Source organism: Chenopodium quinoa, unplaced genomic scaffold (genome assembly GCF_001683475.1).
Source record: "Chenopodium quinoa cultivar QQ74 unplaced genomic scaffold, ASM168347v1, whole genome shotgun sequence".
NCBI classification, from domain to species: Eukaryota; Viridiplantae; Streptophyta; class Magnoliopsida; order Caryophyllales; family Amaranthaceae; genus Chenopodium; species Chenopodium quinoa.
Window position 1 is genome coordinate 3314547 of NW_018743175.1, and position 14531 is coordinate 3329077.

A 14531-nucleotide genomic window follows, 5' to 3' on the forward strand; every position below is an offset into this window, starting at 1 on the left:
TATAATTTTTCATTAATTTGTTTTAATGAAGTTTTTAATTAATAATGACTTGAGCGTTGGATATGGTTTTTCAAAAACACTCTGAGAAGCTCGCCATATGTTTTCGTGGGTACGTGGTTCGAACTCATATCTCTCAATTTGGACACACTCACTCGATAAGTGACTCCCCCACTTCCTTTATATATTTTTCTTAGCAACAACAGTATAAGATCCAATTTGTTAAAATTAATGACAAAGTAACTAGTGTGGCACTGTGCCATAAGTGTATGTAAATAATTATATATGTTGTACAACATCCTATATGCGAAGTACTTGTATTTGATATTTAACTAGATTTAAAATTTTGGGGTGATTTAGCTTAATTTGATGATCTTCATACCATTGAAAATGATATTTAAAGGTAAAATTTCTCTCTCTCTCTCTCTCTTTTTTTACATGTGCTTAAACAGTTAAACCATCACAAAGTGGAAAAAGAAGTAAGCCTAAAACAAGCTATAGCAGCAAGTTGAAGTGCCTAGTGAACTCTACTTCGATCAACTTTATTGATGCTACACCGGATAAACTCTTTCCCAGATCTTTGTTGCAGGGTGCCAGGGTCCATAAGAGCTGTATATACTTCAAATGCTGGACTTGTAACAAATCTACATAATCACGATTGCAATATAGGATAATCGTAAAGCCCATTGTAAACTGAAAAGACAAGCTTGTGATTCACTATGTAGTGTTGGGATTGAGTGCCCAAAAGATGCCCTTTTCTGTTCATCTTCATTTGCAAGATATAGGAAATGTTCAAGACACCAACCCATACCTAATCTATTAGTAGCCTTTTGCCATGCACCATCAGTTAGAATAAAAACTGTAGGTGCCTTAGTTGTTTAGTTTACCAAGATGACCCTGTTGAAACCTGGAGGACAGGTTGGATCATCTTCTGAAAGATGAAATTGACTAAAAGAGTCCCAATTTGCTGTTGAGGAAAGCAAATCATGTTGTTTTATTGCAATGTTGATAATTGCCTCAATACCTTGTTGCATGACGCTTTCATTTTTGAAAGATCGACTATTTAGTGCTATTTAATTTGACTAAGAGAGTCCCAACTTGCTAATGGGGGTAAAATTTTCATTATACATAAAATCTAAATTTAAAAAGGTATTGTAGTTAATTTTGTAAAAACTTCATCGTATAAAATGTAGACAACTTCATCATTATCTACCATACCAAGATGATTTTTAATATTTTGTAGTTTTTAGGATAACTTGAAATCCATTTTACATTATTTAAGGTCCCCGCTTATAAGTTTACTTCACATTACTCCGTACTCCATAAGAATTTGTTTGTGAATTTGTAATTGTTTTTTTTTTTTTTTTAACAACCAAATTTGTAATTAGTCTAATAGTCTCTGATTAGTGGGTTTCCTCAAATTAACCAAGGATGCCGGTCCATGCCCAAATTAGCCAAGGCTGTCGGTCGAATCTAATCCAGGCCAATTAGTTTCCCACATAGGAGCAGCTGTGTAACGGTGTACGAACTCACCACCAAATTTCACAAATCACTGTCACCAATTTTCAATTCCCACAATTGAACAATTTGTAACAGTCATACATACCCAGTACTCCGTACCATTTACCAATCCTCTAAACTTAACGATCCAAATAAAATTGAATTTCAAGCAGATTTCAGAAACAGCAGACTCCATCAGATTATGTCTTCTGTGATCTTTTCTCTCTTCTCCAATCACTGAGTAAAGGCCATGTCTTTCTTCAATGGCGTCGAGCAGAGGAAAGACCCTATTCAATTGATTCAATTTGAAGAAACGTTTCAGAGATTGGAAGAGCTCATTCAAAAGACCGATTCTGGGAATACCCAAATGGATAGTTTGATTAATCTGGAATACCCAGATGAGGAAATTGATCAAAACTGTGAAATTATTGATGGGATTTTGATGAAATTCGCAGAAAATGAGAATTTGGAAAGTAATTCTGTTGATGGTCCTATTATATCTCAAATATTTGCAGGTTCGATTTCAAAGAAACTTTTTTATTTTTATTTTTTCCATTATCATGTATTGTTATATTTATTGATGTTCATAAATTATGCTGCAATTTTATTTGTTATCTGGTGTTTGGGTCCAATTTAGTCAAAGTTGGGCCTGAGCACTAAATGATCCAATTAAAAGCCCAAGGTCAAGGTTCAACTCTCCAATTGCTCAAAAGTCAAAAGTCAGCCCACAAAGTAAGCCAATTGGGCTAAAGCCCAACCTCTCCAAGTATGATGAGGTATAAAAGCCATCATATTAACACATTCAAAAGGACATCACATATGATCATTGACATTCCAATTCATATGCTCATTCTTGCATTCAGAAATATTCCACAAAAGCCTCAAGCTACAAACTCTCTTGCATAGTGTCTTCCTTCTACACATTGTACTGACTTTAGCATCGGAGGGGCCTTCCTCGGAAACACCCCCGAGGCTAGTTTACGTGTGTTCACTGTGCAGGAAACCTTCGGCCCAACACAACTTGGATCGAATCCAGTCTTCTCCATTTCAGTGGACCTTCGGCAAGGTCCCATTGTTTTCAACCGAAACAATTTGGCGCCGTCTGTGGGGAAGACTTTCAAAAATCTTTAAGCCAAATTCCTAACCAAGATCATCTTGCAATTATCTTAGCAGCCATGGCTAAGAACCGCAAGAGCAAAAGCCTCCGTCAAGGAGCGGGCGAAAAGCCTAAAACCCCTACACCATCGCCCTCGCCGGACCGGAACTCTCCCAAGGGTGCCGGCTCGGGGGGAGGATCACACAAGGAGGATTCCCTAACTCCTATAATGCATGACTCTCAATATAGGCCGGACCACTCTCGGTCTAGCAGGGGTCAGTCTGATCATAGGACATATTCAGTGTCCCAAAGCCAACCATCGGCTGCGCGGCCTCATTACCACACTCGGCCGGGGACCCCTTTGACGGGGCCCAGTTCGGAAGAGGTGGCAAGAGCGCTGGCAGTACTCATGGAGGCAATGAGGGCACAGAATATGCCACCGCCTCGTGATCGAACTCCTCCGCATACCCGGCATCAGCGGAGGAAGTTAGACCATGACGGTGGGAAGCTTCCTTCCTTCCGGGAACTGGAAGAGTGGGAGGAGGATTCTTGGAAAAATGAAAAACAGAGGAAAAAGAACTCTCAATTATTTAAAGGATCCTCATCCTCAAGACCAGCAGCGCATAAGAGCAGCAGCTCAGCTTCTCGGCCAGAATCTACTCGCCGGGAACCCGAGACTGCTCGCAGAAGCGTCCTTGACCGACTCGGCGGCCAGGAACCGAGCGTGCGTAGTCGCCTCTCGTTCCCTGCAGCCGAGGCCCAGACTTCCCAGCCAGGGACGAAAACCACTCCTACCTCTCTAAGAGGGCGGAGCGCGGTCCCTTCGGCCAGGAACAAGGGCAAGGCCATTATGCTTCCCGCTAGTTCACCATTCGAGCAATGGATACTGGAAGAGCGCGTACCCACGGTTAAAATACCGTCGCATATCAAATATGACGGGACCACGGATCCGAAGGACCACGTGGCCTCGTATGAGACTCATATGCATCTTTGCCCCAGATCCGAGGCGACTTGGTGCAAATATTTCCCAACCACTCTCAAGGGGGTCGCGCAAGCGTGGATCTCCAAGGGAGTAAGGCAAGGCTCCATAACAGGTTGGGATGATCTGTCCTCCAAGTTCAGGAGCAAGTTTTCCACGGCAAACCGCCGAGAGAAGACTACCGCAGAGCTCATGGGTCTGCAACAGGGGGAAACTGAAAGCCTCCGAGACTACCTGACCCGTTTCAGTAACGAGTCATCAAGCGTCTCCCAGCTGGACCAGGGGCTAGCTGTTTTTGCAATGCAGAATGGCCTTCAGCCAGGAAAATTCCTAGACTTTATGGTCATGCATACCCCGCAGACCTTGGAGAAAGCTCTTAGTGCTTCGGATAAGTTCATCCGAGCCGAAGAATGGAATAAAGCAAAAACCCAACCTCAATCCGGGGGAGGGAAACAGAGGCAAATACCCTTGTCTGAAGGCCAAGGCCATAAGGCAAAGGGAAAATCAAAGGCCTCGGAGCCATCTTCGGCCAGCGACCTAAAGAAGGACAGGTTTGCCTCATACACAGGCAGATATGAGTCCTACACTCCGCTCTCTCTTCCACGCGCCAAAATTTACAGTGTGACGAAGGAGGAGCAGAGTTACCGAAAGCCGAGACCACTCCCAGAGTGGTATCAGCGAAAAAAATAAAAATCAGTGGTGTGAGTTCCACGATTCTTCGGGCCACAACACTGAGGAGTGTATCCAGCTGATGGACCAGATAGAAGACATGGTCCGGAAGGGATACTTGAAAAAATACATCGCGGATCACCGCGAGAAAAAAGAATCCGAAAGGTTAGCAAAGGACCCTCGGCAGGACCTTGATTTCCCTCGGAAAAACAGTAAAAAACCGGAGGGGAAATTCCCTCCGATCAATGTTATCTCGGGAGGAATATACTCTCGGAGGGAGCACAAGCGTCACCTTAGAGCTTTGACTCACCAGGTGAACAACGCTGACATTCAATCTCCCCAGTCGCCGGTGCCGAACATGACGTTCACAGCCGCCGACTGCCGGGGGATTACGTTTCCTCACGAGGATCCGTTGGTGATCATCGCCACGGTGGCCAACCACGACGTCAGTAAGGTCCTTGTTGACGGTGGCAGCGGAGCAAACATTCTGTTCCGAAAGGCCTACAACCAAATTAAGCTGAAGCCCAAGCACCTTACGCCGGTACCCTATCCGGTATCCGGGTTCAATGGGGCTTCAACTTATCCAGATGGGAAGGTGACACTTCCTGTCACCATCGGTTGCGATGAGGCAGCCCGGAACGTCATGATTGAGTTTTTGGTCATCGACGCTCCTTCAGTGTACAACGTGATTTTGGGGAGACCCATAATTCACGAGATCCAAGGGGTCGTCTCAACTTATCATCAGCTGATGATTTATGTCTCAGACGCCGGCTTCCCCGAAAGGATACAGGGCAACCAGAAGGACGCCCGAAGGTGCAACTACCTCAAGCCATCCAGTAGTCGCCCAGATAACGACAAGGATGAGGAGGAGAAAGAAAAAGAAAGAGAGCCAAGCACAAAAAAGCCGAAAGGCCTAAGTGCTTCGGCCCAAGGATCAGTGCCCAGAGAAAAAGGTCCCGAAAGGGAAAAGGTTGACTCTTCATCTGAGCCGAAAGACTCAGAGAGCCAGCCGAAGAACACAAAGACTGGGACACCTGCTGACATTGGCAGCAGACCAGATTCTGAAGAGTCCAGTCCATCGGCAATGGACATGGACCAACAGACTGAAACAGCAGAGTTGGCCGAAGGAGATGCTGAGAAATGTGTAACAATCGGGATGGACCTTGATCCTAACACCCGTTGTGAACTTATTCAGCTCCTGCGGGATAACAGAGATGTGTTTGCTTTCTCGGCAGCTGATATGCCCGGGATAAGTTCAGACCTCATCTCCCATAACCGAAGGGTCCATGCAAGGCCTCTCAAAATTGGGGATCTTGTCCTTCGGAATGCTGCTGCAGTTCAGAAAGGCCGAATCCATGGGAAGCTCTCAGCTACATGGGAGGGACCTTATGAAATTTATGATGAGCTTCAGCCAGGGACATACCGACTTCGGCAGTTGGATGGAACTGAGTTGAAGAATCACTGGAATGCTGATGTACTGAAAAAATACCATGTGTAAACCCTTCGGGGCAGAACAATCTTTGTAAGTACATTTTGAACTAATGACAGGCCTTGGAGCCGCCATTTATATAAAATTTACAACTTTTTATCCTTTCAAAATTTTCTTTGTTCTATCTACTCTTTGAGGGTTTTTTATTCAGCCTCGTCTGAAGCCTTCGCCTTCGGGTAACTGGGTTTCAGATTGCTGACAAAACCTGTCTTTTTAAAGAACACCGGTCTTTCAGCTGAAGTCAAACTTCAGTAAGACTTGTTCTCCAAAGACATGAGTCCATGGACAATTCTGGGATATTGCCTTAACTGAGCCTTGTATCCCAGAGAGCCATTATCCGAAACATTGCCTTAAGTTGGCCCTGTGTTTCGGGTATCCATTTTTCAAAGATAGACAGAAAATCAAGGATAACAGCAACAGTTGAAAATTTTTAAATCAGCCTCGTCTGAAACCTTCGCCTTCGGGTAACTGGGTTTCAGATGGCTTACAAAACTCAGTCTTTTTAAAGAACACTGGTCTTTCAGCTGAAGTCAAACTTCAGTAAGACTTGTTCTCCAAAGACATGAGTCCATGGACAATTCTGGGATATTGCCTTAACTGAGCCTTGTATCCCAGAGAGCCATTATCCGAAACATTGCCTTAAGTTGGCCCTGTGTTTCGGGTATCCATTTTTCAAAGATAGACAGAAAATCAAGGATAACAGCCTTTTTAAATCAGCCTCGTCTGAAACCTTCGCCTTCGGGTAACTGGGTTTCAGATGGCTTACAAAACTCAGTCTTTTTAAAGAACACTGGTCTTTCAGCTGAAATCAAACATCAGTAAGACCTGTTCTCCAAAGACATGAGTCCATGGACAATTCTGGGATATTGCCTTAACTGAGCCTTGTATCCCAGAGAGCCATTATCCGAAACATTGCCTTAAGTTGGCCCTGTGTTTCGGATATGCGTCTTCTTTAAGAACGCTGGTCTTTCAGCTGAAGTCAAATTTCAGTAAGACTTGTTCTAAAGAGGTTAGTCCCAGAAAGCTAATATCCCAAGCATTGCCTTCAGTTGGCCCTGTGTTTCGGATATCCAACTTTCAGACAGTCAATCTTCAGTAAGACTTGTATCCCAGAAGCATTGCCTTCAGTTGGCCCTGTGTTTCGGATATCCATTTTGAAGAAGTTCAGAAATTGCTTATTCAACTAAAGTCATACTTCAATTTCTGTGGGGGCAAGAAGCACGCAGTGCAGCTATGTTCGGCAGAGTTGAAGAAAAGAAACAGTAAAGCATTCAAAAATAAAGCAACTGAAGAAAAAAATTGAGCTACAAGTTCAATAATTCAGTATCGGCAGCCGCCCACAAGCGGAAAATAACAGCTGCCGAAATACGTACATAAGCAAAAAAATAAAACTGCTGTACGACAAGGCAAGCTGAAGCAAAAAACAAGGCAAAAAACTCAGAAAGCGGCAAGTCTAAAGTTAAGCACATGATGAACCGCAAGATTCTGAAGACGACTGCCCGAGTTCCTATGCTTCAGCCGGCGGATCAGACTGATCAGCGTTGAGTCCCATGGTGGCCTCAGCCCCAGCAGAAGAAGAGGCGGGCTTTGCACTTTGCCGAGCCTCCCTTTCCCTCTGCTCAGCTTCCAACTCCAGTCTTTCAGCTTCCTCTTCGGCTTCCTCAGCCTTAAGAATTTCAGCTTCAGCTGGAGTTGCAAACTTCATGTGAGGGTCTTCGGGATTCTGGACCCACTCAGCACATTTAGACCAGTCCAGCTTCGGCTCAGCATGAAGGCAGACTCTTCGGCATACTCGGAATCCGTTTCTGAAACCCATCTCATATTCCTCTTGGGTATAGACACGGACTTTGAGTAAAGCCTCAGCATCAGCCAGCTTCTTCTGGGTCTCCTCCAAGTCTTCCTTGGATTTCTTCAGCTCATCAGCGACTTGGGAGGAGGAGCCTTTCAGCTCATTCAGCTCTTGCTGAATTTGGGAAGCCTTTGTCTGAGCCTGGGCCACTTCAACTTTCTGGATCAGCAGTTGATCCTCAGCCTTTTGGAACTTAGCTCTTTGAGCTCCAGCAGCAGCAGCAGCCTCTGAGAGTTGGACGTCTTTGGCCAGGAGCAACTCTTCAGCAGCCATTCGGCTGGCTTCAAGAGCCTCTAGACGCTGCTGTACTTCAGCTTGTGCAGCAGTTCCTTCTTGAATTCGGCTCTCAATAGCAGCCTTGAATTTGGAGACGTCCACTCCCATATGCTCCTGGAGGAATTTTTCCCCTTCCATCAGTGGGGGAAAAACCTCCATCTCCATAGCATCGCAGAAGGTTTTCAGAGCTTCGGCAGCTTTTTTACCGTACTCCTCAACCTCCTGCTGCTTCTCTTCAGCTGCTGCTTGCTTCAGCTTAGCAAGCTTAACTTCCTCTTCAGCCACCTTCCTTTCGTGCACAGCAGCGTCTACCCTATCTTGTAGGGTATCAATCAGCTCTACAGTGAGAGTCTGATTGTGCACGAACTGAAAACAGGAAGACAAAAAAAAATAAGTAATAAGAAAAAAAATAGAGCTGAATTTCGGAGGAAATGAAGGAAAATTACCTGCATCATCAGCAGTTGGTTAGACCTGGCTGGGTCAGGAACTGATCTACTGGATTCGCCCATCCCAGCAGTGGCCTTCAGCGACCAGATCCTTGCCCTGTCTACTTCGGACATGCCAGCAAAATTGCCGAAGTAGGCTGCAGCTCCTTCTCGGTTTTGACCCCATATGAGGTCCCAGATGTGATCTGGGATTGGAATTCGGGGGGCCGAGAAACCCATTTCTCCAGAATGCAGAGTCTGGAAAGAAGGGAAGGACGACGATGGAGCTTGATTAGCCTTGGTTGTCTCAGCATCGTCCTTCTCAGAGGAGTCAAGTACTATGACCTCCTCTTCTTCAGGGGTGAGGACGAAAGCCTCAACCTCTCTTGCGATATCTGCCGTGAAGCCTTCAGCACTTGACATCACGGCATCTTTATTTTCGTGCTCAGCAGCACTCTCCTTGATTTCTTCTTGGACCCCTCCCTTAGGTTCGGGAGTTCTCTGATCCACCTCCATCTCAGGAGGTGGCGGAGGGGTCTTTTGAGGAGATTGGGGTGTTGGCTGGGGAACCCTCGGCGATCCATTGCCTTCCTCAGGTTCCCTTATTGCGACGCCGATGGTCATCGGCCTCTGCTGAAAGTCATGAGGGCCGATGATGGCCATCCTTCGGCGCCTTTTCAGAAGAGGCTGCTCGTCCATATCTGAGTCTGAAGACTCTTGTATTTGATCTTCGGGACGAACAGGAGCTTTGCCTTCTCTGTGTCTGTTACTCTCTTCAGACTGTAACAGACAGGGGGGAAGAAAAGTGAATAAAAAAAAAAAAAAAATGAAAATGAAAATGAAAAGAAAAAAGTTGTCTGAAGCTCACCGAGGTTTTCAGCAAAGCCTCGTCTTCTTCAGCTGCTCTAGCTGCAGCTTCGGCCTCAGCAGCTCTGGAGGACCCTTCTCCTCCTTCGCAAGCCTCAAGTACCCGTGCAACCTCTTCGGCTGTGCGGGCAGCTTCAGCTTCTTCGTTCAGCAGCTGAAACCAAGGGTCTCTCTTCTTCCACCAAGGCTTCTGCCTCTGATACAGAGCAACAGCCTCAATTTGGAAGTGGGAAGAATCCAGATGAACTTCCCTATGCCTCGGCTCAGTGATAGACGGGGCCCGTTCAGTTACAACTCGCTCTCGGTTAACACCAAGACGAGCGTAGTTAATACCAACGTTGGTCTCGTCCCGCTCTGAAAAAAGGGAAAGGGAAAAAGTTTAGCTCAGATATGTTGGCACAGCATAAAAAAGCAAAGCGAGAGAAGAAAAAGAGGTAGTTAAAAGCCTCGGCCCCAGCCGAAGAAGCTTACCATCCTTAAACTTTCGGCTGAGGCCAACAGCTGCTAGCATATTCTCTTGGAAAACGTAATGCGTATCGGGGAGCCAAGTCTCCGGGATATGCTGCATTCGACCACTCCCCCCGGGTTCGGCAGCTTGCCGAAGATATGTTGCTGATCCAGGTTCGGATCCGCCCCGTTATCTGCGGGGGGACCTAGACTTCCCATTTCGGGATCAGGCTCAGCTAAGTACCGGGGAGCGCTGAAGACGCGAGGGTGGCCCGGATCTATGGGTGCCCTAACCCAAATCCATTGACCTCTCCAGTCCTTGTCTGAAGAGTCATTTGGCCACATGGTCAAGTATTGGGGCCGGGACTCAATCCGATACCACCCAGAACCATGGCTTCCGTGCCCACTCTGAATATTTGGCACTAGCCGATGGAGCTTTCTGAAGCAGTGCAGGTTCGGCACGTATTTGAAGAACTTGCAGACCCATAAGTATGTCATCACCCTTCGGATGCTGGTGGGGGTTAGCTGACATAGGGAAATGTTGTAATGGATCAGCAAGTCTCGGACGAAAACGTCCAAAGGGAACCTCAGCCCATACTGAAGCTGTCTCGTGTACACCCCCACATACCCCGGGGGTGGACGATGGATTCTATCGGATGCTGAGGGCATTCGGCACCAATATCGATCAGCTTCAAAAATGCCGTAGTGCAACTCAATTTGCTCAGCAAATCGATATTGATCGGCGTTCTCTACCCACCATGAGTAGGGGCGGTTCTTTATCATGGCCGAAGCGACTTCGGCATTCTCCCACTCTGAAAACCCAGGGAGGATATCCCAAAGGACAGCGGGAATTTCATCGTCCCGTCCAGAAGCACTCGGCTCATCCGTTCTTTGAGGAGGAGCCGAGGAAAGGGGAGTCGCCCTAATCCCTTCAGCAGGGTCAGACTCCGGCCTTTGACCATTCCAGGTCCCAATCCTATTCCTAGGATCGGGAATCGGCCTTGCTCTTCTTGGAGCACGGGCTCTACCTCTAACTCCTCTTGCCATGGATTATTTCGAAGAGAAAAGTCGAAAGAAAAGGGGAAGGAGTTCGAATTCGAAGAAAAATAAACTGAAATCAAAGGAATTTACCTTAATCTGAAGCGAAAGTTGCCGATTTACGAGTTCGTAGTGGCAAGTCTCAGTTTCTAAGCTCAATGCTCGGGGGAATTTGCGAAGTTTTGATGCGGGTTCTTGGTTTCTCTCTCGAAGAATTCTGGGTTTGTGTTGGTGAATAAGTGAGGAGAATGACGCGCCTCTGTTTATATCTCCAGGTACGGGATACGAAGAGTCTGTGCTTTAATTTCTCTTAAGTACCCACTAAGTAACCATTAAACACATGTCTTGTGATTAAACTGCCCATTATCCGTCCAACTTCCGCAAATCATTAACCGTTGTTATCTCATTAATTACGGTTTAAATTCAAATTTTTGGATCAATTAAATCATTTACTTCCCTCCTTTTCTGAGTTAAATCAAACCCGACCCGTCATTCTTCCAAATCGGGTCTGGGGGGCAAGTTGTTTGGGTCCAATTTAGTCAAAGTTGGGCCTGAGCACTAAATGATCCAATTAAAAGCCCAAGGTCAAGGTTCAACTCTCCAATTGCTCAAAAGTCAAAAGTCAGCCCACAAAGTAAGCCAATTGGGCTAAAGCCCAACCTCTCCAAGTATGATGAGGTATAAAAGCCATCATATTAACACATTCAAAAGGACATCACATATGATCATTGACATTCCAATTCATATGCTCATTCTTGCATTCAGAAATATTCCACAAAAGCCTCAAGCTACAAACTCTCTTGCATAGTGTCTTCCTTCTACACATTGTACTGACTTTAGCATCGGAGGGGCCTTCCTCGGAAACACCCCCGAGGCTAGTTTACGTGTGTTCACTGTGCAGGAAACCTTCGGCCCAACACAACTTGGATCGAATCCAGTCTTCTCCATTTCAGTGGACCTTCGGCAAGGTCCCATTGTTTTCAACCGAAACATCTGGATTTACTAGATTATAAGGGTTTTAGGGTAGATGTTAGGGTTTCAAGTTCATGGGTTGACTTTAAAAACATGAAGTTTTGAACAAATGAGAAAGTTTTACCATATTGTTTGATTTGGTTGTTTGAGAACGTTAAGTTAATGTTGAGTTTTGATTTGAATTTTTACAAAGTAGGAAGAGGATGCACAAAGAAGATGAGTTTGATGGAAGTGGCTACTCTTTTCCAAAATTATGATAAAACTGGTGCATCAGTCCTTGATCTTCAAGGAAGGCTTATGGCTGAAGTTGAGTGGCTTCCTTTATCACTTGTGAAATTGTCAAATTTAACTGAAATTGACATATCGAAGAACGAAATTATGGCTCTTCCATCAGATGTTGGTAACCTCAAGGCGTTGAAGAAGTTTGACATCCACTCGAATCAACTAATAAATCTTCCAAGATCAATTGGAGAGCTCACGAATCTGACTGACCTTGATCTTCATGGGAATAGGCTGAAATCTTTGCCAGCTTCCTTTGAGAAGTTAGTAGGCTTAGTCAATCTTGATTTGAGCTCTAATTTCTTCACTCAATTGCCTGATTCAATTGGCAACCTGAGCTCATTGGAGAAGTTGAATCTTGACAAAAATGAACTCGAAGAGCTCCCTAGTGCAATTGGCTCGTGTATGTCTCTGGTGGTGTTGCAAGTAAATTTCAATCAGTTGAATTCTCTTCCTGAGGCGATTGGGAACCTTGCGAATTTGGGGATTTTGACAGTCCGCTATAATAAAGTGAAGATTCTGCCAGAAACAATGTGCAATCTTCAAAGCTTAGAGGAACTCAATTTGAGCTTTAATGAGCTCGAATCAGTCCCTGACTGCTTATGTTCTATGGCGAGCTTGAAGATATTGAACATTGGGAACAACTTTGTTGATCTCACATCCTTGCCAAGCTCAATTGGAAACTTTGTAATGCTAGAGGAGTTGGACATAAGTTATGATCAAATCAGAGTTTTGCCGGATTCTTTCAGGTTCCTATCAAAGCTGAAGGTGTTTCTTGCTGATGGAACACCACTTGAAATTCCCCCAGAGATTATTAAGCTGGGAGCTCAGGTAAAATTGTTATAGTGTATCTTAATTAAGCGATTCTCTAATAATTGTATTTTGCTCATTCTCTAACATGTTCATCCTTTCTGTTAATCAGGCTGTCGTTCAGTACATGGCTGAACTTGTCGATAAAAGAAACAGGTTTCCAAACCGCATACTGAAGGGAAGAAGGGGATTATGGTCCTGCATCTTGTCTTGTTTTTGCCTTGATGAAGTAATACCAGCGCAAAGGAACTAATCAAGAAAACATTAAACCCTGTACAATAGCCGCTTCCATGTTTATCTGTTTTCCCCTTTTCTTCTGTATATTCAAATGTTTGAACACTTAAAACTAATGCTGTAAATATGTTATAGTGAATAATAAGAGTAAACATGGTGATAAATTCTAATGCATTCCTTATGTCTTCACCCTTTCTGCCTGTTGTCTTCATTAATCTTGCTTTTTCTTGAGCATTTATTTGATGTCTGATTATAAGATAATGTTGCAGGGTAGTGTATGCCATGATATGTCCTTTACATAGTGTTACTCTTTAGAAAGACCCATGTTTGCACATACCCAAAAAAAAATGTGTAGAAAAATAAGTGAAAATTAATTGCCAAACAATTCAATTTAAATGTCACATAAAAATTATTTTAAGTGTATAAGATCAGTAGGCAAAAGCTATACGAAATATTTTAAATACTTATCTAACGTCCGGAGGCGTACTGCAATAACAGCTATAAAAATTATTTTAAGGGTATAAGATCAATATTACGTACCGCAAGAACAGCTATGATTCCCATGTCTGGTAATTTTCTCCTAAAACTCTGGTGTATGATACTGTATTGTCAACTATGTGAATTTCATTGCTGTAAGTCGTCTGTAATATTGCTGATTACATGTTGCTGGATTTGGTCAGGGGTCCGCTTCCTGCCAAGACCATTATTGGAAGATCAGTCTTCCGATATTGGCCTCCTAATAGGATAGGGAGTACAGTTCTTCCAGAAGGCTGTGCTATTGAAAAGCTGGAGAGCCCTTCGCCATCATCATAGAGAGCAATTTCTCTTATTATAAGCCTAAATTTTTCTGAATGGTTCAGCAATTCATTTTGCTATCGGACGGTCGGACCATCCACCTTCTTCAGCCTCCAGAGGCATTGGTTTTTGACAGCTTTGTATGGCAGAAGTAGTGGTGTTTGCTGATCACACTTTGGAGGCCCCATTGGTTGCTTCTTGTCTAAATGTGAGCAACGATAGAATCCTAAGATCATCTAGATAATTTGACTCTGCAGTTGATCTCTTGAATTCATTTCAGTAAATCTGTATCAAGTGTCTCATAGAAGCTGTTATCATGTTCATTTTTACACTATTGTTTGATAATGTAAATTTTGAATCAACTAATGATAGAATTTAGTTGAATTATTTCTACTGACTTCAATCTAAGTTAATACTTTATTGAAGGTGGAACACTCTTGTTATGCCGCATTGGTCCTTGTGTCATGACCTTAGCCAGGCACAACTTTCAGGCTTTGTGTTACGTCTCAATTGAAACCTCAGCCCGCGCCAAAAGCTAAGCTTGTGTCCACTCACATTCTTCGTTAAGGGTTCTTGTGAATGCAATTATGGTGTAACCAAAAAAAGACAAGTGGATTTACATCTTTTGAAACAATGGAACAATCAAAATATTCATATAGTTCAAGGCATCATCATTTACATTGAAATTCATTTGATTATAAACTTAGTATGACTTCTCTCAAGTTCATCGCTCTATACAAGCATGTTCTGCAAGTCTGACAATCCGGGTGTTTTGAGAGCTGATGTTCAAAGAATACCTAACATATCGT

General features: G+C 44.1%; 1 protein-coding gene across 2 annotated transcripts; it reads left to right on the forward strand.

The window, feature by feature from the left end:
- The first annotated feature begins 1238 nt into the window (after positions 1 to 1238).
- Positions 1239 to 13101, forward strand: LOC110732519 (plant intracellular Ras-group-related LRR protein 5-like). Of its 2 annotated transcripts, none has more exons than XM_021912468.1 (3): positions 1239 to 2012; positions 11798 to 12714; positions 12806 to 13101. In XM_021912468.1, exons 1-3 carry the CDS (start codon positions 1748 to 1750, stop codon positions 12944 to 12946), a joined length of 1323 nt encoding a protein of 440 aa, XP_021768160.1. In that variant the 5' UTR covers positions 1239 to 1747; the 3' UTR covers positions 12947 to 13101. The 2 variants fall into 2 exon arrangements, with proteins under 2 accessions (XP_021768160.1, XP_021768161.1); XM_021912469.1 differs by having other exon boundaries at positions 1247 to 2012; positions 11801 to 12714.
- Positions 13102 to 14531: the final 1430 nt, after the last annotated feature.

Excerpts from the sequence above, each read along its gene's own strand:
- LOC110732519 (XM_021912468.1), top strand. The coding sequence starts at position 1,748 with ATGTCTTTCTTCAATGGCGTCGAGCAGAGGAAAGACCCTATTCAATTG. Across the intron at positions 2,013-11,797 it reads TATATCTCAAATATTTGCAG|TAGGAAGAGGATGCACAAAG; the intron begins GTTCGATTTCAA and ends ATTTTTACAAAG. Across the intron at positions 12,715-12,805 it reads TTATTAAGCTGGGAGCTCAG|GCTGTCGTTCAGTACATGGC; the intron begins GTAAAATTGTTA and ends TCTGTTAATCAG.